The sequence below is a fragment of the Macaca fascicularis genome, chromosome 12 (genome assembly GCF_037993035.2).
Source record: "Macaca fascicularis isolate 582-1 chromosome 12, T2T-MFA8v1.1".
Classification (NCBI taxonomy): domain Eukaryota; kingdom Metazoa; phylum Chordata; class Mammalia; order Primates; family Cercopithecidae; genus Macaca; species Macaca fascicularis.
The window spans coordinates 103,565,117-103,589,784 of record NC_088386.1 but is presented as its reverse complement, the minus strand read 5'-3'; the positions used below and the strand labels follow the sequence as shown (position 1 = coordinate 103,589,784).

The 24,668-nt window shown below is 45.6% G+C and overlaps 1 protein-coding gene across 22 annotated transcripts in view; it reads left to right on the top strand.

Annotated features, from left to right (window-relative positions):
• The first annotated feature begins 11,768 nt into the window (after positions 1-11,768).
• METTL21A (methyltransferase 21A, HSPA lysine) overlaps positions 11,769-24,668 on the top strand; it is a 47,676-nt gene continuing 34,776 nt past the window's right edge. For 9 of the 22 annotated variants that reach the window (XR_010580062.2, XR_006691131.3, XR_012421425.1 and 6 more), the window contains exons 1-3: positions 12,601-12,854; positions 13,505-13,680; positions 16,344-16,455. Coding sequence is in view for 17 of the 22 variants with exons in the window: in XM_015432660.3 (XP_015288146.1) it covers positions 12,797-12,854; positions 13,505-13,680; positions 16,344-16,455 (346 nt within the window). In the remaining 5 variants the exon portion in view is untranslated. Of the gene's footprint in view, positions 12,216-12,600; positions 13,070-13,504; positions 13,681-16,343; positions 16,456-18,675; positions 19,108-21,886; positions 22,040-24,668 lie in introns of those variants that run through there. The other 13 variants (XR_012421426.1, XM_045367589.2, XM_074009899.1 and 10 more) reach the window with 7 other exon arrangements.

Genomic DNA, 24,668 nt, shown 5'->3' with positions numbered 1-24,668 from the left:
CCAGATGCCAGCCCCTTGATCTTGAACATTCTAGCCTCCAGAACCAGAAGTCAATACATTTCTGCTCATTATAAATTACTCAGTCTTAGGTAATTCTTTTATAGCAGCGCAAAATGGACTACGATACATCTCCCTACTTTCAAATGTTGACACTAAACTAAAAAACAAAACACCATGAGAGTCAAGTCTGCATGGGACACACAAAACACATCTGTAGATCAAGGCTTTCTGGAGGCTCCCAGTTGGGGACACTGCCTCCATCCTGCCCTGGATCCTCAGCACTGCATCCTCCCTGGTCACATTAGCATGTAACTCCACTCCCACTCCTGTACATACCATCAGGAAAAGAGCTCCAAATGCCCTGTGTCACCTGGGAAGAGGCACTGCTATAAATACATGAGCTCTTGGAATTACAAGCCAGCATTTTCACTTGACTATTTACTATTCTCCCCTTGATATTGTCTTTTGGTTTGACTTACTTAAAATGTACCCACTTTTCTAATTACACACAAATTAATCTATAAACTATGAAAAGGCAAATGGCTCCTTACCTTTTCTTGGAATCATCAAAAGATAAGACAGTCAACAGCTTCTTCCCCAGACATGTACTACACCTATGAATATTATTGAATTCTAGGTTAATGAAAGGAACTACAAATTCTTCAGCATCATTAACTCAAAGGTATCTAATAAGTCAAATTCGCATTTAAACACTTTTGGAGTGAGGTGGGCAATAATTTGATGTGATGTAACATTCATTCATTCATTCATTCATTTATTCATTCATTCAACAAATAGGTTTCCAGCCATTTCCAGCTAAAAGCCACAGATGTGACTCTAAAACCCAACAGAACACAAGTCTGGAAACTTCTCCCCTAGCTGCTGCTTCTATTTTGTTGTAGAACAAGAGCATCAGGCAAGGCTGCAGTTGTCCAGGAGCTGTGATCAAAAATGTGATTTCATCAGCAAAATGAAGAATCCAAATGTAACTATTTATGCTGCATATTCCCCCAAGGTAGCTGAGCAGTTGTCTTGTTTTTTCTCTCTGCAGTCAGTTCTTACGGAAATACTGAGAAGCTAGAGAAGAACTTAAAAAAGATGGTGGTGAAAACAGTTATACCAAGACTCTGTCTATGGTTGTCTTTCTCTGGCACCAACTGGAGCTTTATTCCTTAAGGCTTTTTGAATATCCTTAAGCCAACCCCTCAGCTGTATGGTAGTGTCTTCAGGGCAGCCAGCCTCATCATTGAGGGCACCCAGGGTCTGTGACTCACACAGAGAGTTGGGTAGTGATGATGCAAAAATGGCTCTCCTGCAGGATGTAAGTTGTTAGTGGAGTTTGGGTAGTTCAAAGCTTTCATTCTTCTGTTTGACTTAATCTTAAGAGTTATCTTGTGCCCCTTCCCCCTTGCTCCTGGCCGGTCAGTTGACAGTTTCTCTCTTCTGCCTGGCGGCTTTTGCAGTTTCTGTTCCCTTGTTTGAAATGCCTTTCCCTTGACCCTTCAAGTGGCTGTTTTCTTCTACTTTTTAAAATTTCCATTTAAATGTCACCTCTTCAGAGCCCTCTCCTTTCCCCAGCTCAAATGGCCTGCCCTTGTGTATTAATGGAGACAGGCTATATGCTGCAATAGTGAATAAACTCCAAATCTCAGTGGCTTAACATGACAAAGATTGATTTCTTGCTCATGTCACAATCCACTGTGAGTTGAGCAACTCTCCTCTAAGCAATGACTCAGGGATCCAGCTTCTCCAGTTTGCCCACCTCTGAGGGCGTGCAGATGGGGAAGAAAGGGCTCTTAGGCAGGGGCATTATGGCCTACATCATACTGGCCAGGACCCAGGCATATGGGCAAATGGCCTCAAGTTATTTCAAAGGAGGGGTGAAAAACCAGTTTTCTTCTACATTGAATTTTTTTTTTTTTTTTTTTTTTTTTGAGATAGGGCCTGGCTCTGTCACCCAGGCTAGAGTGCAGTGGTGAGATCACAGCTCACTGCAGCCTCAAATTCCTAGGCTCAAGTGATCCGGCTACCTTGGTCTTCAAAATTGCTGGGATTAAAGGCGTGAGCCACTACGCCCAGCCAGTTTTTGTTTTTTCTCCTAATAAAAATTTTACTTTATTTTCTTTCTCCACTTTTGAAGAATAGATTAATTCACTTAATTTTCACAGCAAAGATAAATAGTAATATAATGATCATTTTACAGATAGGACATTGAGGTTCAGAAGGTTAGGTGACTCACCCATGGTCACCCAGCTAAGAACTGGGATTAGAATCCAGGACACCAGCCTCCAAAGCCCACTTTGAACACACTCTCTATACTGCTTTCACGTTAAAGATAACAAGAAAACTGATAACATGTCAGTTGTCTATTTACAGTCAGTGATGGGAAGTCAGTATTATAAGTATTCTTATTATTTAGTCCTTGAACAACAGTAACTTAGACAAGAGATAGTTTTGCTAAGAAGGCTAAGAAGCAGTGTAGACTAGTGGTTCTTAAAATATGGTCTGCAGCTTCTGGGGAACTCTAACACCTCTCTAGAGCATCTATGAGATTGCAACTATTTTTGTAATAATACTAAGATGTTATTTGCCCTTTTCATTCTCATTGTCCCATGAGTATACTGTGAAGTTTTCCAGGGGCTCCCCGATATGTGATGATGTCACTGCTGTGATGTTAATCCATAATGGAGGTATGGCTGCTACCTTTATGTAAAATAACAAATAGTTTATTATTTTAAGTTTTAACTTCTAAAAACTTAACATTTCTAACACAATAAATATGAATGGTTCATATTTTTTTAAGGAGTGCAATAATTTTAAGGAGTGTAATAGATCCTGAGACCAAAACATGTGAGAACTGCTGCTGGGTTAGACAGTGCAAGGAAATGTGTTTTCTGATATCAGCTTAATCTCTACTGTATAGCAATTAAGGATCTCAGTTAAAAAAAAATCTTTAAAAATGTCTGTGTCTCAATTTCTTTCTTTCTTTCTTTCTTTTTTGAGATGGGGTCTTGCTTTGTTGCCCAAGATGGCATGCATGGGCGTGACCTCGCTCACTGCATTCTCCACCTCGTGGGTTCAAGCAATTCTCCTACCTTAGCATGCTGAGTAGCTGGGATTACAGGGGTGCACCACCACGCCTGGTTATTCTTTGCATTTTTAGTACAGATGGGGTTTCACCATGCTGGCCGGGCTGGTCTTCAACTCCTGACCTCAGGTGATCCACCCGCCTCAGCCTCCCAAAGTGCTGGGATTACAGATGTGAGTCACTGTGCCTGGCTTTCAATTTCTGTTTCCTTTTTTTTTCCTTTTTTTTTTTTTGAGACAGAGTCTCGCTCTGTTGCCCAGGGCTGTAAGTGCAGTGGTGCAATCTCGGCTCACTGCAAGCTCCGCCTCCTGGGTTCACGCCATTCTACCTTAGCCTCCCGAGTAGCTGGGACTACAGGAGCCCACCAGCACGCCCAGCTAATTTTTTGTATTTTTAGTAGAGACGGGGTTTCACTGTGTTAGCCAGGATGGTCTCGATCTCCTGACCTTGTGCTCTGCCTGCCTCAGCCTCCCAAAGTGCTGGGATTACAGGTATGAGCCACCACGCCCGGCCTCAATTTCTTTAAAGTGAGATTATAGCACACTTTTAATACTACCTATATTATAACATTGAATAAAAGATTAATTTAAAACATCTCATAGTAACCTGGATTAGAATCAAGAACTCTAAAAAACTTACAGAGGAGCATTAATAATAAATTCAAAAATTTCCTCAATTTTCTGTCTCTTTTCCCTAATTCCATTCTTTCTCAAGAATATTAGGAAAATGGGTCCAATTTGTTATCAGCACAAGATTCAATCACTGAGGTCTTCTGTTTATTGGAGATTAGTAGTCTAATCAATTTACCTTCATTGATTTACTCAATTAATGAAAACTGGGTACAGGTGAAATTCCACAGCAACAAAACCCATTCTAACTGCCTGCTGTGTGAACGAATAGCTCTCAAACTTGGCTGATGGTTGAATGTGTTGTCCTATGTCGTTGTCATTATGGTAAACTTCAGTTTAAATAAAATCAAGTGGCCACTTTCTTCTAGTTCATTGCAATAGCTGTATGTCATAATAACTTGATATTAATATTCATGTTACCTTATATAAAAAAATTGCTGTGTGGCACAAAGTAGCCCATTATCATGCACGATTAAAGGCTTGATAACAATGGATTCATTTAAATTATTCCAACTTTTTGGAAACTTAAGATTCTAAATAGTAAATTAAAAAAACAGAGCCAGGCGCAGTGGCTCATGCCTGTAATCCCAGCACTGTGGGAGGCTGAGGCGGGTGGATCACCTGAGGTCAGGAATTTGAAACTAGCCTGACCAACTTGAAGAAACCCCTGTCTCTACTAAAAATACAAAATTAGCTGGGTGTGGTGGCGCATGCCTGTAATCCCAGCTACTCCGGAGGCTGAGGCAGGAGAATCACTTGAACCCAGGAGGTGGAGGTTGCTGTGAGCTGAGATGGCGCCATTGCACTTCAGCCTGGGCAACAAGAGCAAATCTCTGTCTCACAAAAACTTAGTAATAAAAAAAAAATAAATAAACCAGGTGAAATTATCTCATACTCCTGTGGATTAATAGTGGCTAAGTGCTATTGAGTAAGTAATAACTCTGTGCAGGTGTACACATGGTGATTGGTATGTTTCAGTGCATTCACTACCACTTCCCAATACTCCAAAGATGTAGGCATTATTATTATTCAATTTTTTTTTTTTTTTTGAGAAGGAGTCTCCCTCTGTCACCAGGATGGAGTGCAGCGGCAGGATCTTGGCTCACTGCAACCTCCAATTCCCTGGTTCAAGCGATTCTCCTGCCTCAGCCTCTTGAGTAGCTGGGATTACAGGCATGTGCCACCACACCCAGCTAATTTTTGTATTTTTGGTAGAGACAGGGTTTCATCATGTTGGCCAGGATGGTCTTGATCTCCTGACCTCGTGATCCACCCACCTCAGCTTCCCAAAGTGCTGGGATTACAGGTGTGAGCCACTGCACCCGGCCCTATTATTCAGTTTTTTACAAAAGTGAAGAAATTGATCTTTGCAGGATTTAAACTCAGTATGAGTCAATAAACCCAGCTCTCAACCACTATCCTATGCTTTTTTTTTTTTTTAAGACTGTGTCTCACTTTGTCATCCAGGCTGGAGATCTCGGCTCACTGAAGTCTCCTCAACCTCCCAGGTTCAAGTGATCCTCCTGCTTCAGCCCCTCAAGTAGCTGGGACTATATGTGCACACCATCACACCTGGCTAATTCTTGTATATTTTTGTAGAGACAGGGTTTACCACGTTGCCCAGGTTGGTCTCGAACTCCTGGGCTCAAGCAATCCACCCCTCTTGGCCTTCCAAAGTGCTAGGATTACAGGCGAGAGCCACTGTGCCCAACCTATCCTATGCTTTTAAAACAAATCCCTAACAGTTATTTTATTTTATTTTACTTTATTTTATTTATTTTATTTAGAGATGGGGTCTTGCTATGTTGCCAGTCTGGACTCAAACTCCTTGGGCTCAAGTGATCCTCCCACCTCAGCCTCCTGAGTAGCTGGGACTGCAAATGTGTGCCATCACACCCGGATCAAATTCAGAGTTTTGAAATAGAAATCTCATTACAAGTTTATCCTCATTTGCTTGTCTTTGCTGTTTTGGTTTCTGACTATTGCGGGTTGAATTGTTCCTCCCTCTGCCCCGCTCCCCAAAAAGATACGTTGAAGTCCTAAATTCCGTCTCTGTGACTGTGACCTTATTTGCAAATACGCACATTTGCAGATGTAATCAGGTAAAGATGAGGTCATACAGGATTGCGGTGGATCCTAAACTCAGTGACTAGTGTTCTTCTAAGGAGAGGGAGAACTGGTGACACAGACACATAGGGGTAGACGGAGGAAAATTGGGGTTAATGTGACATCAGCTAAGGAACACCTAGGGCCACCAGAAGCTGTAAGAGGTAAGGACGGATTCTGTACCGGAACCTCTGGAGAGAGCATGGCCCTGCTGACACCTTGATCTTAGACTCCCAAAGCCTCTAGAACTGTGAGAGAATCATTTTTTTTTCCTAAGCCACCCAATTGGCAGTCCTTTTTATGGCAGCCATGGGAACTAATACAATGACTTTCTAGGCTGCGGTCCCACATGAACCTAGAGTCCAAGAGAGACCTTGACTTTTGTATCCCCAGGGAGACAGCAATCAAATGAACAGATGACCTGAGCACACTGAGCTCATAATTTAGTCTGGGTTCTTGAGTTATTTTGGTGGTTAGTTTTGGAGTGAGATCACTGTGAATCATAAAAACCATAATAATGAGACTGCCTGAAAATTTCTGGAACAAGGTAGAATAATTAAAAAAAAAACCAGCAGGCTTTTGAATTGAATGTAATGATGACGACAGTAGGTTTTTAGGGGAGGGTGGTAGAGTGATCATCTGCAAAGGCTGGGCACTGACCAATAGGAGATATGGTAATATCTCCATTTTGCAGATGAGAAAGATGAGGCACAGAAATGCTAATTCATTGGTCAAGATGGTCCAGCTAGGAAAAGACACAGCCAGGAGTTACATCTAGTCCTTTGACTCCAGGCTGGTTTTCTTCATTCTTGTGCTATATACTGTGTTACTCTATGGTATGTGCTGCAGTGTTCAAGGAGTGTGTGCATACATCATGAGTTAGGTATTATCACCAATTCCATTTTACACTTGAGGAAATGGAGGCTCAAGGAGTTTTAGTGCCTTGCCCACGGTCGAATGGTTAGAGAATAGCAGATGTGGGACTCAAGTTCAAGTCCTGCAATCTCAACCTCCCCACTCCTTCCACTACACCGCTGTGACTGCTGACCAGAGGACTTGGCTTGTGTGGAGTTGGTACTCTTGAACATGTTGAATCTGAAATCACAGTAAAATGGTTAAGTAGGCAAAAGTGCAGGAAAAAAGAAAAGCAAGCCTTCTGAGAAGCTGCACTAGCCTAGGAGAAACCTAGAGGTTGAGTGGAAGTAGTGGGAGCGGGGGAAGGGGGTAAGACTGGAAACTGGTGGCCCAATGTCATGGGAAGGAACCCTGCAGACAGAAGGGCCTCTTGGGTCTAGTGCCATAAAGAAGTCTGGGAGGTCCAAGACAGTGGCAAGACCTGGTGTTGGCCAGGAGTAGCTCGTCTCAGTAGGGCGCAGAGAGCAGAGACAGAGTCCAGGCAGCTGACTGAGCAGTGCAAACCCAGAGGCAGTAAGCTTGGATCACTCTTCAAATCCTGCTTGTGACGGAAGGAGCAAGTCAGCATGGTGGAGAGAATGAAAAGAGTTCGAGTCTTCAGCTAACAGGGGACTCTCATACACATGTAAAGGCAAAAAGGAGATGGTGGTGGGAACAAATTAAGGGGCAAATCTCCTCAGGACTGGAGAGGGGACAGAACACTCAGGGTCATTTGTGGTGGTGGTGGCAGGGGCAGGGGCAGGCAGCGTCTGCTTTTTCGTCCTGGAATGGACAGAAGGATGGAGCCAGAGATCATGCTTCCATTTTACAAACATGCACTGATGTTTGTGCTAGCTCACTTTGCTTGCAGACGGCACGTGTGGTGAGGGGACTGATGTCTTTGAAACACAAGCCATCTGTTGGGATCAGGTTGTTTGGCAAATAGGATGGAAGTCAGCCATTATCAAAGCAGGTCTGAGGAACTTATAGAATGTTTATATTCTGATTACATTACTTCCTAAAAACAAAAAACATCCTTTTCACTGGGACTCTGGTTGCGTGTCATAGGCACTCCAGCCAGCTTAAACAAGAAAGGAAAATGTCTTGTCAGGTTAACCTGGGTTCCCATGGGACCTGAGAGCCCGGGTGCAGTCAGCAAGGGCTCAGGACAAAACAGGCATCAGGAAACTGGCAGCTGGCAGCTCAGCCCCAAGTTTCTGCTGGTGTCTCTGTAGAATGGTTTCTTCACCTATACCGCACGGTGAAGATGGCCCATACAGGCATGGCTTTATATCTGTCCTTTGCTCAAGGGACCAGCCCAGACTGGATTGTTTTTCTTCTTCAGGAGACAAAAAAAAAAAAAAAAGGCTGCTCAAATGACAGCTTAAGCTAATTACAGAATTTAATGGCTCAAATAACTGAAAATTCCAGGACAGCTGGATCCAGGTGGTCAAACATCATCAGGAGGTAGCCTCTTTCCCCACCAGCTCCTTCGCTGGCCACATTTGCTGCTAGTTTTGTTCTCTTGGGACCAGATGACCAATAGGACCTCTACATTTCTATCCTTCCCCAACAGGCTGGTTCTCTGAGTCTCAAGCCTCAGAATGGGCTCTGGTTAGGCCCAGCTTTGGTTACCTGTTCATGTCTCACCTGCCTGTGGCCAGGTGGAAGGAATGTGTTCATATTGGCCAGGCCTGGGACATGTGCCTGATCAGGTAGTGAGGGCTGAGGATAGACCCAGTCCAAACACATCACAGTGTAAGCAAATGCTCTGCAAAACATGTTTGTTGGGTGCAGTTCTAAGTAGATAAGTTAACTCATTTTAATCTCAGGTTATCTTTTTACTAATATAATAATATATTGTTGTTTACTAATATAATAATCATATTATCCCTATTTTATAGATGGGGACATTGAGACACAGGTTAATGCATTTCACCCAAGCCCTCATAGCTAATAAATTGCAGAGCTGAGTTGATGCAGAACTTAACTCCAGAAGCTGGGCTCCTGACCATCAGCAGAAGAGAACTGCTGCTACCAGGAAAATGAGAAATAGATGCTGGGCAGGCAGTAACAACAGATGTCTGACAGCCACTCTGCATTCTCCTTCTGCAGAGAGAATTACGTACCCAGTGCAGAGTTGGGTATCCACCCTGGCCTAAAAAGGGAACACGCCTAGGGGGAACATAGGGATCAAGTTGTGCCAAGGTAGTAGCAAGGTGGCTGCTTCTACTATGACCTCGGACATGCACTAGTTCCAGAAGATAGGAGGGACAAAGGCCTAAGTGTCCTTCTACCATTATTTTTGCAGTCAGGAGTCATAGGATTGGAAAAAGTCCATTTCAGTCATTCAGATAAAAGTAAAAATCACCTTTTTTTTTTTTTGAGATAGAGTTTCACTCTTATTGCCCAGGCTGGACTGCAATGGCACGATCTTGGCTCACTGCAACCTCTGCCTCCCGGGTTCAAGGGATTCTCCTGCCTCAGCCTCCTCAGTAGCTGAGATTATAGGCATGCGCCATCACACCTGACTAATTTTGTACTTTTAGTAGAGATGGGGTTTCTCCATGTTGGTGAGGCTGGTCTCGAACGCCTGACCTCAGGGGATCCGTCTGCCTAGGCCTCCTAAAGTGCTAGGATTACAGGTGTCAGCCACCTCGCCCAGCCAAAGCACTATTTTATACACTGTTACATTACGATTAAACTGCACTTCAGAATTACAAATAATGCAGAAAGTAAAGCTATCTTTTTGCATATTCTCAACAAGACTGTCAGGAGAGGCCAGGCTCAGTGGCTCATGCCTGTAATCCCAGCACTTTGGGAGGCTGAGGCAGGAGGTGGGGGGAATCACTTGAGGCTAGGAGTTCAAGTCCAGCCTGGGCATCATGTCAACATTGTCTCTACACAAAAAATAAAATTAGCTAGGTGTGGTGGTGGACACCTGTAGTCCCAGCTACTTAAGAGGCTGAGATGGGAGGATTGCCTGAACCCAGGAGGTCCAGGCTGCAGTGAGCCGTGATTGCACCACTGGACTCCAGCCTGGATGACAGAGTGAGAAGACCCTGTGTCAAAAAATAAAAAAATAAAAAGACTGTCAGTGTTCTTTTTTTTTTTGTTGTTAGACAGTGTCTTGCTGTGTCACCCAGAATAGAGTGCAGTGGTGTGACTTCAGGACTCACTGAAGCCTCCACCTCTGGGCTCACATGATCCTCCGACCTCAACCTCCCAAGTAGCTGGGACCACAGGTGTGCACCACCATGCTCAGCTATTTTTAAAAAAAATTTTTTAGACATGGGGTCTTACTATGTTGGCCAGGCTGATCTTGAACTGGGCTCAAGTGATCCTCCCACTCTGGCTCCCAAAGAGTTAGGATTACAGGTGTGAGGCACCACACTCGGCCGACTATTCTGAACAATACATAATCTGCCACATACCAACTTGTTTTTAGGATTAAAAACTTATTTTCAAATATTCACACTGGACCACTGGCTTATTTTGATAAAAACAGAGCTCTGCTTAATGGCTACACTGCTATGCAAGTTGCATAAGTTCCTCAGTATTCCTTTTGGTGCTTCCTGAGCCATCTGATACAACTTAGAACATTGGGAGGACAAGACGGTAAATGACAGCTTCCTAGAGAACCGGTAAGTAAATATAATGAGGCACATGTTCTACGTTAGAGCGCTGGAGAGGTGGGGAAGGTTTTGCTTTATTTTTTGAGGTCATATGCATGATTTCGGCAGACAGGATGGAGAATAGGAAGAAGAAACAGAAGCGGCCCAAGGTTCCAGGACAGGCTTCAGGGATGAGCAGCCTGGGGTCTAGGGAGGTTTAGTAATTTCCCAAGGTCATCCCACTTAAAGAGTCAGAGGAAGAATTTAAAGTTTCCATATTTGTCTGGCCCCAAAGCCCGTACATATTCTTTCTTGTGCCCAATGCTGGTTCTCCCTGCAAAAAGGGGCAGAGAGAGAGAAAATAAGGGCAAGAAAGGGAGGTCTTAGTTAAAGTGAAAGCTGAGAGGCAAGCGCAGGAGGTAAGAGAGCAAGTAAATACTAAGAGAGAAAGCGAGAGGACCAAAAAAGAAAACGAAAAAGGAGGTGAAGACCCTCATTGGTGGTCTTCCAAGTTTCCTTGTTACCCTCGAAGCCGCAGTCCCCAGCCTTCCGATGGAAGATTAATCTGGAGGCCGGGGACGCCGCCTACAGGACGGAAGAGGCCGGGAGAGGGAGGTTCAGGCCCCCGCCAGGCTCCCACCACGGGCAGCAGACGCGGGCCCCGGGGGAGCTCTTAAAAATATCTGCGCTCCGGGCGGTAGGGGTTGGGGAGGTGGCGGTGGCTCACGCCTGTAATCCCAGCACTTTGGGAGGCCGAGAAGACCGTATCACTGGAGGTCGAGAGTTTGAGGCCCGTCTGGGCAACATGGTGAAACCCCGTCTCTACTAAAAATACAAAAAAAAGCCAATTAGCCGGCCGTGGTGGCGGGCGCCTGTAATCCCAGCTACTTCGGAGGCTGAGGCAGGAGAACTGCTTGAACCCGGGAGGTGGAGGTTTCAGTGAGCCGAGATCGCGCCACTGCACTCCAGCCTGGGCGACAGAGCAAGACTCCGTCTCAAACAAACAAACAAACAAACAAAAAATCCCACAAAAATTTCTGGTGTAGGCCATTTATCCCAGCTACTCGGGAGACTGAGGCAGGAGAATCGCTTGAACCCGGAAGGCGGAGAATGCAGTGAGCCGAGATCGCGCCCTTGCACTCCAGCCTGGGCGACAGAGACTCCGTCTCAAAAACAAACAAACAAACAAACAAAAAATCAGCGCTCGGGGCCCCCTTCCATGGCCGGCTCTCGGGGCCGGGTCGCGGGTAAGGGAGTTTACCCTAGCTCGCTCTAATGTGCAGCCGCGCTGAGTGCGGCGGGCGACGTGGGGCGAGGGGGCCCTGGAGGAAAAGGAAGCCTGCCTCGGGAGGATGCCGGCCCCCGCGCGGTCCCACTCAAGGGGACCCACTTCAGCCGCGCTCTCTGCCAGGGCCTGCGGCCAGGGTGCCAGGCCCTAGACACCTTCCACGTCCAGCGTGGGTCGTCACGGGTAGGTGCGCCTCGGCATCGGGAGGAGGGAGACGGGGGCACTGGAGTCTGCAGCGCCGCCCGGGGCAGGGGCTGGGACCGAGCGCGCGCCCGCAGCTCCGCGCTCCCGACTGCAGCAGGAGCCCGCCGCGTCCCCCGACCCATTTAAAAAACTTAACACTCGGGCGCCCACGTATTCACTTCCCCCACCGCGCTTTAGTTGAGAAGGGTTTTGTGACTTTTCCACTCGACTGCCGCCAACCGGGCTATTACGCCGCTTCGGACCCCATAGTGGAGACGCGGGGACCAGAGTGACCACGCATTCTTCGGAGGTAGCTTTCTTCATCACCCGCTAACCCGCCACCTTTAAAAAACAGGCACAAGGCGCAAGCGAGAAAGTCAGAGGCAGAGAGCGGCGGAGCACATGCTAGAAAGGTAAGGAGCACATTCAGCACCAGGTAGGTGGCTTTTCCCTCCGGCTGGGAGAGCCCTGGGCACCCCACGCTCTCCCTGCGCACCCGCGGCTGCTCGGCACCCCGGTCTCGCTCTCGCTCCTGCCCCCACAGCGCTTCCCTCGGCGGCCGGGGAAACGGATTAGGTCGTCCGTGTACTTGGGGATGCACGCGGGAAAACCCCGGTCCCCCCTTCCCGCAACGTCACTCCTCCTCCGCGCCACGGCCCGGCTCCGCCCTAGGCTCCGGGGACACCTGCAGGGGGCGGGGTGCCGGGAGACCGGAAACGCGTGGCTCCGGGCCGGGGCGGCCAGCCTCCGCCTCCACCTCGCGGGCTCTTTAAGGCCGGCGGTTTCCGCAGCCAGTCCGGGGCGGGGAAAGCTGAGCGCGCGGGCCCCACTCGGGGCCGCCTCCCGAGCCGTAAGTACCGGCGTGGCGACGCCTCCGCCCGGCCTGGGCGAGTCCTGGGCGCTCCGCCGGGAAGCTCACGGCGCCCCGCATGGCCGGGGGGTCCTGAGAGGCCCTGTGCCCCCCTCGCCTGGTCTCCCTCTCACCCCTGAGGGGATGCCGCAGCTCCGGGGCCCGCGGGCAGGAAGGGCGCACTGGTCGGCCCGGGAGAGGGGTGAGTGGGGGGCAGCTCTAGGGGGACCTCGGGGAGGCCTCCGAGCTCCTGCTGTCCCCGTGAGCCACTCGGAGGCCCCCAGTGTCGCTCCAGTCCCGGGAGGACGGAACTGCGGCGACCGTATATTTCTGGCTTATCAAAACGCTAACACCCAGTTTAAGGGCAGGTTCGGTCCCATTGTTATCACTATTGAAGCAGCCGATGGAGGAGGGGAGGTAGGTGGCGAAACCGTAACAAAAGAACCCGGGCCGCCCGGCTGGCTGCAGCTGCAGTCCCGACTCCCGGGTCTGGATTGGAAGCGCTGCTTTCTCCGCTGCCCTGGGGCCCTGGGCGGTCACCGCCAGTTCCACCGCCTGTGCAGCTCTGAATTCACGGAGTGGTAGCAGTGCAATGTGTAGGGTATTCTGCGGAAGTTGGAATGTTCTGGGCTTTTTTTTTTTTCCTTCCCCGAAGACATCCGTTGACACAAATGCCGAGCCAAATCTCACTCAGGTTCGAAAGAGCCATGCAAAAGAAATTGGACAAAGGCTTCCTTCACCTGTTTCTTTTTTTTCTTTTGAACTTGTAAAACAACCGTAAAAGCATTTGGAGTTAGTTAAGAGATAATGTATCTTGGCCAGAGCGTCACCCAGGATTCTTTTGCACGACAGGTCTGAGCAGAGGGCAGGGTGCAGGCGGAATGGCCCTGGTGCCCTATGAGGAGACCACGGAATTGGGGCTGCAGAAATTCCACAAGCCTCTTGCAACCTTTTCCTTTGCAAACCACACGATCCAGATCCGGCAGGACTGGAGACACCTGGGAGTCGCAGCGGTGGTTTGGGATGCGGTAAGTAAGCCCTGTGGGACCTCTGAAAACGTCCACACTTGCTTGTAAGACTGACTTTTAAAATTATTTTTAAAACAGCCTTATTGAGATGTAATTCACATACCATACACTTCACCTTTTTTTTTTTTTTTTTTTTTTTTTTGAGACAGAGTCTCGAGTCTCGCTCTGTCGCCCAGGCTGGAGTGCAGTGGCGCGATCTTGGCTCACTGCAAGCTCCGCCTTCCGGGTTCATGCCATTCTCTTGCCTCAGTCTCCTGAGTAGCTGGGACTACAGGCGCCCGCCACCACGCCAGGCTAATTTTTTGTATTTTTTTTTTTTTTTAGTAGAGACAGGATTTCACCGTGTTGGCCAAGATGGTCTCGATCTTTTGACCTCGTGATCCGCCCGCCTCGGCCTCCCAAAGTGCTGGGATTACAGGCGTGAGCCACCGCGCCCGGCCAGCTTCACCTATTTAAAGTGCACAATTCAGTGCGGTTTTAAAAATTTAGCATATTCCCAGAGTAGTGCAACTATCACCGCTTCAATTTTAAAACAGTTTTACTATGACTGCCATTCCAAACCGGTATCCCTTACGTCACTCCTCTTGTCCCCCCACATAGATTACATTTTTAAGGTGAGTAAATGAAAGCTGAGGAAAGTTAATGACTTGCCAGTAATTACCCACTGGGTAAGAGAGGATCGGAAGGAAAGCTCCCAACTGCTTTGGACACGAATTATCTCTCTCTCTCTCTCTTTTTTTTTTTGAGACGTAATCTCTCTGTGTTGCCCAGGTTGGAGTGTAGTGGCGCAATCCCGGCTCACAGCAGCCTCCCCTTTCTGGGGTCAAGTGATTCTCACACCTCAGCCTCTGGAGTAGCTGGGGCTACAGGTATGCGCCACCACACCCGGCTAATTTTTGTATTTTTTGGTAGAGATGGGGTTTCGACATGTTGGCCAGGCTGGTCTGGAACTCCTGACCTCAAGTGATCTGCCCGCCTCAGCCTCCCAAAGTATTGGGATTACAGGCGTGAGCCACTGCCCCGGCCGAGTTAGTCTCTTTATTCACAGAGTATTGTAAAGTGGCAGAGCCCAAAATGAAGATTATGTGTTTTAAGTTTTCCATAGTTATAATCGTTAAAAAATTGTAACTGCTTTTTCACTTCTTCCTCTCGCAGCAATGTTCTGACTTGTGCCCCTAGCATCTAGCCCAAACCTAGGACTCAGTGGGAACTCAATGTTGAATGCATGATTGGCATAAATATAGTTTGACAGTTTTAACATTGTTAGGGATGTTAAACACGTAGGAATAAAAATCTCAGTATCATAGTAATACCACTTCTAGGAATCCAGTCCAGGTAATTACATGAAAATTACTCTGGTAATAATAAAGATATAGGCCTGGTGTGGTGGTTTACACCTGTAATCCCAGCACTTTGGGAGGATGAGGTAGGTGGATCACTTGAAGTCAGGAGTTCGAAACCAGCCTAGCCAACATGGTGAAACCCCATCTCTACTGAAAATGCAAAAATTAGCTGTGGTGGCTGACACCTGTAGTCCTAGCTACTCGGAAGGCTGAGGCAGGAGAATCGCTTGAATCTGGCAAGCGGAGGTTGCAGGGAGCTGGGATTGCACCACTGCACTACATCCTGGGTGACAGAGTAAGCGTACATCTCAAAAAAAAAAAAAATAATAATGATGGGAAGTCTCCTAAATACCATGAGGAATTGCCAATTATACTCACAATATGTGGCTGTGAGAAATAAATTATAGTAAAAGTTATGTTAACTTTACATACTTCTTTCTGTAGGGTCATAAGCAAATGCTAAACCACACATCAAGTATCCAAAACTTTGGCCAGAACTTACCTTCTGATGCCCAAAATGTATGGTGAGGGCCCCTGTGGGGCGATGACCGTCAGTGACACAGCTCAGAGAGCCTTGGGCAATGTGTTGCTTTTTCCCTATGGGTGAAGTTGTGGCTTTGCTGACTTGAGTTTGGTTTAGGAACTGGGCGTTCCCTTAAACAAAATCATAGAAATTGTTCACGTCAGTTCTTGCAGAATAGTTGTGTAAACTTCAAGTGTAAAAGTGCCATGATACAGTAAAAAGTTAAGTTTTCCAGGCTGGGTGTGGTAGCTCACGCCTGTAATCCTAGCACTTGGGGAAGCTGAGGCAGGTGGGTCACTTGAGCTCAGGAGTTCAAGACCAGCCTGGCCAATATGGCGAAACCCCATCTCTACCAAAAAAACTACAAAAAATAGCTGAGTGTGGTGGTACATGACTGTGGTCCCAGTTACTGGGGGGCGCCGAGGTGGGAGAATCACTTGAGCTTGGGAGGCGGAGGTTGCAGTGAGCCGAAATTGTGCCACTGCACTCCAGCCTGGGTGACAGACGGACTGAGACTCTCATCTCAAAAAAAAAAAAAATAAATAAATAAAATAAAATTAAGCTTCCAGATCCAGCAGGACCCCATTTAGTGTGGGCATCGTCTCTGGGCATTGCTGTGGGACCCTGTGCTTGCTCTAAGGGGGAGGTTACCTTGCTTCACCAGCTAAGTTCCTGTGTGTGTTAAATTGGGAATTGAACCTCGAAGTGGGAGAGGTGTGTGTGTAGCTGACCTGAAACCCTGCAGCTACTCAAGCACATGTTGACCTTAATCGTCATCACGCTGTGTTTTCACTCAGGCCATCGTTCTTTCCACGTATCTGGAGATGGGAGCTGTGGAGCTCAGGGGCCGCTCTGCCGTGGAGCTGGGTGCTGGCACGGGGCTGGTGGGCATAGTGGCTGCCTTGCTGGGTGAGTGTCATGCATTGACTCCTTAGTGAGTAGAACTCACTGAGAGGTGCATTTGCTGTTTTCTTAGCACAAAACCCATTGTGGGTTTTCCCCTTACTGGGTTATTATCTTTTGCTTATACTTATGAGTTGTGGGCCAACTGCTGGGGCTCTTAACTCCAGTGAGGCTAACAGGCTAATTTCACTCTCTCTCTAATTTCTCTCTCTAATTTCTGTCTCTCACACACACTGTTATTTATACTTCCCATGGGAGATTGCTCTGCTCCCCTCAATTCTGTGATGCCAATAGTACGGTCTTAAAGTGAGTCGATTCCAGGAGAATAATCTTACCCATGCATAGAGTTTTTTCACGTTAAGGGGCTTTCTTTCCCATAGACTATCAGATTTAACCCTGTGAGGGAGATAGAGCAGATAATCTTTTCTTCATTGCTGAGGGAACTTTCTCTTGTAGGGAGGTTTAGCCCCCACTATAGTTTGTACTGACTTCTTATTTTTAAAATTGTATGAACAGCATACAGTTCTGACTTGATATCAAGGCTTGTCATTTTAAAATTTGGTATACAGACATTAATTGAGGCCTGGAGCTGGAGCATTTTTAGGCTTCATTGTTATTTTTATTATTGACTATTGACTCATTTCTATAACTTCTGAGATATATAGTTCAAGCTATCTAATCATAAGGATAGACCAGCTTTCAAGATTCCATGTATGATATTTATCACTTCCATATTGTCACCTGGTGCTCTTGTTAAAATGCAGATTCTGATTTGGCAGGGCTGGACTAGGGCCTGGGAACCTGCATTTCTAACAAGCAGTAGAAATGTCAGTAGTGATGCCGACACTGCTGGTTCTCAGACCACACTCGGGTAGGAAGGATCCAGGATTCTAGAGTATTCTAAACTCATCACATTGTCTACAGATATTTGAGGACCAGCTAAAGCCCCTCTTTTGTTTTGCCTGTTTTCCAGAAACCCAATTCTTTTTCACTATTCCTTTTTCTGCTTAGCTGTTACTTTCCAAAATTCGATAGGGAGCATGGGCAGGGGTGGTGGTTAAAAGTCTGTATAAATTGACGGAGATGTCCGTCCTCTTCGACCACAGCACTTAAGTCATCAATGAAGCCCTGGCTGGTACACTGCCTTTTATTCTTTTCAGGTGAGCCTTATAACATCCCCATGTATGTTAGGTATTATTTTTAATTTTCATTTTTCAAACAAAGCTGGAATTCTGGGAGATTAAGCTACTTTCTGAAGTCCTGATCCCTGGAGATCTGGGACTCAAAACCAGGCTTGTTAGACACAGTTAGTTATTTTATTTTTTTTATTTATTTATTTTTTGAGATGGGGTCTCACTCTGTTGCCCAGGCTGTAGTGCAATGGCATGATCTCGGCTCACTGCAGCCTCTACCTCCTGGGTTCAAGCGATTCTCCTGACTCAACTTCCTGAGTAGCTGGGACTACAGGTGCGTGCCACCATGCCCGGCTAATTTTTTGTTTTGGTAGAGACGGGGTTTTACCATGTTGGCCAGGCTGGTCTTGAACTCCTGACCTCAGGTGATCTGCCCACCTTGGCCTCCCAAAGTGCTGAGATTACAGGAGTGAGCCACTGCGCCTGGCCTATTTTATTTTTTTTCTGTAATTCCAACCTCTCTCTCTGCTGATATGAGAAGAGTTGCATAAGGGGAAATGAAGTGTCTTCTGTTTCCTCCTGACAACCAGGGCTTCATGCAAAAACTATTGGCTGGTGTATAGACATGTTAGTGTAGCAAAGTGCATAGGCTTAGTTATACTTGGTTTTGACTTTTCTTTTCATTCTTACTAGTTTTGTGACCTTGGGCAAGTTGCTTAACCTCTAAACATTGATTACCCCATCTGTACACTGTGCATAATAGTAATATTTACTCCACAGTGAGGAACCAATGAGATGTGTGTATAACATCTGCTGGCTCATTGAGTGACACAAAGGAAATGCTCCACGAGTGTTGATTACTTTTTGAGTACTGCTTTTTCTGATCTAGCAATCTGGATCTCTGAGGTTGGGAAAGTCAGAATACGGTATTTCAGATACCACCATGAAGCAAAGCATGCTTCATGGCCAGGCTACACTGTGGCCTTGTGGAGTCCTTTCCTGCCCCACTGCAAAGGGTTAATTTCTGCCTTCTTTTCCCCATAGTGCTTGGAATACCCCGCCTCTATCACAGCTCTGTCACATTTTATTGCAGGCAGGTGTTTCATGTGTCTATCTCTCCTGGCAGGCCAAGGCTCCTGAGGAAAGGGACCATGTTTCATTGTGTGGCCTTGGCCCTTGGACAACACCTACCACTCAGTATTTACTCAAATAACTCTGGAATAAGAGATGAACAAACTAGATTGAAGGCTTTTTGAAAATCACGGAAATTTATTCTGATTCAAGCAGCAGAGACAGAGAAATAATTTTTAAAATTATGAAAATATTTTTGTTATAAAACTGATGTAACTCTATTACAAAAATAAGCTTAAAGAAAAGGGAAAAAAACTCACCAGTGATTCGAATTATTCATGACTCTGCAACATAGTTACCATTAGTATTTTGGTGTGTTTTGTCTCTCTCCATCTGTATTTTTAATCATCGTTGTAATTATGATTATATATATGTGAATATATATGTCTGTGGATGTGTGTGTGTGTTGTGTATCTGTATACACACACCTATACAAATGATGTTTTCACATTATGTCATAAGCATTTCTCTGCTACTGTATGATTTTCATACTCACTATCTGTAGTCGCTACAAAGTATTAGGCTGGAGAAGTTTTGCTGTTGGAGCCTGAGGGTAACAAGATGTTAATCTCTTCAAAATAGAATCAGTGAGTACTAAAACAGGTAGTGATTTTGAAATATCAGGAAGAGATTAATTATTATTCTTTTAAAAGTAGCTTCCCTTTTTGTAACCGTAGTCATTTATTCCTGAATTTGGGGAGAACCCACAAGCCTGGCGGTCCACTGGTTGGAGCAGTAAACAGGCTGGCAGGTGTCCCTGGAAGCTTACGTTCTGAGTTTAGTGGGTAGAGGTAAAGAAAGAACACACACACACACACACACACAAAAGCAGTGCTATGTAGATATTTATATAGGGTGATGAGACTTTCCTGTTAAACCAGCTGCTAATTCCTGAGCAGTTCCTGTGTTCTGAGGACTGTGCATTACACCCTTTCATTCTCACAGTGACCCTGCATGGTAAGTAGGCCTTACCTACTTATAGCACCCTTCCATTGGTGAAAGGAAGGCTGCTTGGAGGGTAAGTAACTTGCCTGAGGTCACAAAGCTAATGGATTGTGCTTAGAATTTGAATCCAATCTGACTCTCAAACCCTGGTTCTTAGTTTGAAAATCTCCCTGGCCTTAATGCTACTTGGAACTATAGTAGTCCCCCCTCATCTGTGATCACTTTCCCCGGCTTCAGTTACCCACTGTCAGCCTTGGTCTGAAAACACGTGACTAGAGTATGATATTTTGAGAGAGAGAGAGAGAGAGAGAGAGAGAGAGAGAGCGAGCACATTCACATACCTTTTGTTGTTGTTTTTGAGACGGAGTCTCACTCTGTCACCCAGGCTAGAGTGCAGTGATGCGATCTCGGCTCACTTCAACCTCCGCCCGCTCCCTCCCACCCCCCACCCCCGTTCAAGCAATTCTCCTGCCTTAGCCTCTTGAGTAGCTGGCATTACAGGCACCTGCCACCATGCCAGGCTAATTTTGTTTTGTATTTTTAGTAGAGATGGGATTTCACTGTCTTGGCCAGGCTGGTCTTGAACTCCTGACCTTGTGATCTACCCATAACTTTTATTATGGTATATTGTTATAATTATCCTGCTTCATTATTTATTGTTTATCTCTTACTGTGCCTAATGTAGAAATTAAACTTTACCATAGGTGTATACATATTGGAAAAACATCTTATATACAGGGTTTGTTACTATCTGTGGTTTCAGGCATCCACTGGGGGTCTTGGAACATATCCCTTGCAGATAACAGGGAACTGCTGTATCCATAGAATAAAAACACCCCATCTTGAAGATAGGAGGATTCTGTAAATTGGGATGGGGTCAGGGAATCTGAACTTTAAAAGCTTCCCATGTGATTTGATGCCCAGCCAAGCCTGTGGACCACTGTCTTGAAATATAATGCTCAAGAAGATCCTATCTTCAACTTTTCTGTAATTCGAGTGCAAATCTCAGCTGAACTTTTGGCTTGTGTGTTTAACTGAAAGCTGGATATCTGTCCCTGGCTATTTCCCAGCACCTCAAATGGTATCTGTTTAAACCCAAACTCTTCTCTTTCTAAACTCGTTCTTCTTCCTTTATTCTGAGTTGGCATCGCCTTCCAAGTAGTCACTGCCCCCTCAACTCCTTGACTCCCCTTCTACCTCCCCTACCCCTTGGAGTCCCACTGATTGTCTTTTAACTGTTTCCTGGATCTATCTCTCTCTGTCCCCTCCCACTGCCTGGCTTGAGCTCTCATCATCTGTCACCTGCCTGCATGACCACATCACTCTTTCACCTGGCCTATCTGCCTCTGTTTGTCTTTTTAAACATACTTTCTCAATAGCTGTTAGAGTGGCCCATCTAAAATGCAAAATTGATGGCATGACCTGTGCTTGAACGCTTCTTTGGCTTCCCACTGCCTGTCTGCAGGCTAAATCCCAGCTGTCTTAGTAAGGCTTTGTTATCTCATCCTGTCTGACTCTTCAGCCTCACTTTTTCTCAGCAAGATTGCAGTGCATGAAGTTCCTGGACACACATCCTGCTCTGGCCTGTCCCATCTGCCTTGGATGCCCTTTCTTCACACCTTTCCCTTGGTTCATGCCTCATCTTTTAAGTGTAAGCTCAGATTTCCCTTCCTTTGGGAATTTTTCTTTGACCTCTGCTCCTCTTGAAGAATTTCTCCTTTGTAATTTCCTATGCACACTCATGCTTCTATTATTTTTCTTCCCACACGGCATCACAACTGTGTTTATGTGTCTCTCCCGTGTGAGACTTTGAGTTCTGGGTAAGGACTTTCTTCCTCATCTTTGTATCTCTAGCACATAGTATGTGCTTGAATGTTTGCATGAATAAGGTGTTATAAAACTAAAACAAAAAGTGCTGACATGTTTATACATTCTTTTCCCATTACTAATTGACAGCATACTGTGTTGTCTTATTGGGTCAGTTTCCATTAGTCTTTTCTGAACTAAATACTGTCTCACCCTCCTTACCCAGCATAAATCTCACGGGCAGTCATTTTATCACCATCTTCATGTACGGTTGACACCGACACCCTGCCTTTCCTTGCTTCAAAACAAGCCAGGTTAACTGCAGCCTTCCACTGTCCCCAGTCTGTGCCTCTGTGGCTGAGAGGGGCTGAAGGAAATGCTGCTGCTGGGTTTCACTGTATTTTTTTTTTTTTTTTAAATAGGAAGTTTTACTCTTGTCGCCCAGGCTGGAATACAGTAGAGTGATCTTGACTCACTGCAACCTCTGCCTCCCAGGTTCAAGCCATTCTCCTGCCTCAGTCTCCTGAGTAGCTGGGATTAGAGGCGCCTGCCACCACACCTGGATAATTTTTTTGTATTTTTGGTAGAGACAGTTGGCCAGGCTGGTCTCGAACTCCTGACCTCAGGTGATCCACCCATCTTGGCCTCCCAAAGTGCTGAGATTACAGGTGTGAGCCACCGCACCCAGCCAGATATTCTATTTTTAAAAAAACATCTTACTGCCTATCTCTCACTTGAATGTAAGTTGTGTGAGGGGAGAGGTTTCTGTCCTGTGGCTGATGGTAGTCATTCAGATATGTGTGGAATTACAGGGAGTGGTCAACTGACATTAAGATCCTATTCAGACTTCTGGAATACCTACCAGATTAGAAGTAGTCTTTGAAATGCCTGGGACAGACATTAGAGAAGGCCTTTATGAGCTGGTAAAATGAATACTGAGGTGATGAGCAGATGACTCAGTCACTCCAATATTGCCTGCAGAGTGCTCTGTGTACTGTTAAGAAATTTCAGAGATACAGTTATAACTCAAACCCTGGAAAAGGCTGTCTGCATTTTTTTTTTTTTTTAAGAGATAGGGTCTTGCTCTGTTGCCCAGGCTGGAGTGCAGTGGCATGACCATGGCTCATTTCTCACATGACAAAATACCAAAAATAGGGAAGGCCTGTTTTGTGAGGTTAAAATTTTAAAAAAGAATGATACGGCTGGGTATAGTGGCTCAGGCCTATAATCCCAGCACTTTGGGAGGCCAAGACAGGTGGATTGCTTGAGCCCAGGGGTTGGAGGCCAGCCTGGACAACATGGTAAAACACTCTCTGTATATTTCTAAAAAAAAAAAAAAATCATAGAAGAGAGAAATTGGCTATTAAGAAATCCCAGTCCACCTCTCCTTAGGCTGTTATGAAGCAGCCAATCTATATGTGTTTATGTAATACATATATAATCACTGAAAAATTACTGAATTGTATGACTGTAATGTAAGTGAAAATACTTGTTCTTTAAGTGCTAAGTTAAAGTTGCTCTTTTTTTTTTTTCCTTTTTTTTTTTTTTTTTAAGACGGAGTCTCACTGGGTTGCCAGGCTGGAGTGCAGTGGTGCGATCTCAGCTCACTGCAACCTCCGCCTCCAGGGTTCAAGCAATTCTTCTGCTTCAGCCTCCTGAGTGGCTGGGACTACAGGCGTGCGCCACCACTCCCAGCTAATTTTTTTGTATTTTTAGTAGAGATGGGGTTTCACCATGTTGGTCAGGATGGTCTTGATCTCTTGACCATCGTGATCCGCCTGCCTCGGCCTCCCAAAGTGCTGGGATTACAGGCATGAGCCACTGTGCCTGGCCTAAAGTTGTTCTTTAAGTGCAGCCTTGACCTCCTGGGCTCCAGAGATCCTCCCACCTCAGCCTCCTGAATAGTGCCACCATGCCTGGCTAATTTTTTAATTTTTTGTGGAGATGGAGTCTCTCTATGTTGTCAGGACTGGTCTTGAACTCCTGGGCTCAGGTGATGCTACTGCCTCAGCCTCCCAGAGGGCTCAGATTACAGGTGTGAGCCACTTGGCCTGGCTGTCTGCAATTTTTATTGTCAGAAGAGATGAAAACTATCATTGAAATCTGCCCATTGGGCAATACACTGTCTAGCAATGAATGGTCAAAGTGGTAGGTTCAGGCTTCTAAAATTCAACAACTTGAGCATTTTCATCAGTATCTCATACTAGGACTGTAAATTTCAAATTGAATTACTGCCCTAATTTATGTGTCAAGATAAGAAACACTGAGTTTCAGCTGCCACTGAAATAGTGCTTACTACAGCTAGTCTGGAATCTTGTGGGAAGATTACCTATGAAGATTACAAACTGAAGAAGGATGCAAATGGAAAGAATTTTATGAAAGATTGAAACATAATTTTAAATTTCAGAATTTCTGGGGCCAGAAGTAAAGAGTATTACACGTATTATATCTTTCCTACAACGTAGAGAAGGTGGATCCAACCTGATCTTATGTGCTTGTTCCACCTTAAGGTTGTCTCTTACCCATATTGGTTCAAAAAAAAGGATCTTTTTGTCAACAATCCATAAGAAACAGTTTAACTTTCTACACTGTGTGTAGAAACTTAGCATTAAGAACAAGCATTTTAACTTACAGTACTGTAATATACTTAAGTAATTTTTAAGCTTACTATTTTTCAATAACTATATACAGAAAACATGTAAGTTGGCTGCTTCATAACAACCTAAGGAGAAGTGGACTGGGATTTCTTAGTAGCCCATTTATTTCTTCCATGATTCTTTTTAAAACTAACCTTACAAAACAGCCTTTCCCTGTTTTTGGTATCTTGTCCTCTTTGCAATAACAGTCTGCTCCCAGATTTTTTTTTTTTGAGACCCAGTGTTGCTCTGTTGCCCAGGCTGGAGTGTATTGGCATAATAACAGTTCACTGCAGCCTCAACCTTCCACGCTCACATGATATCCCACCCGTGCCTCCTGAGTAGCTAGGACCACAGGTGTGCACTGTGCTTAATTAAAAACAAAAATTATTTGTAGAGATGGAGTCCCCTGTATTACCCAGGCAGGTCTTGAACTCCTGGGCTCAAGGGCTTCTCCCACCTCAGCCTCCCTAAGTGCTGAGATTACAGGCATGAGCCACCATACCTGGCCTGCTCCCAGATTTTTCATTCTTGGATTCCATGTTACCCTGCGGCCAACTGACTTAAA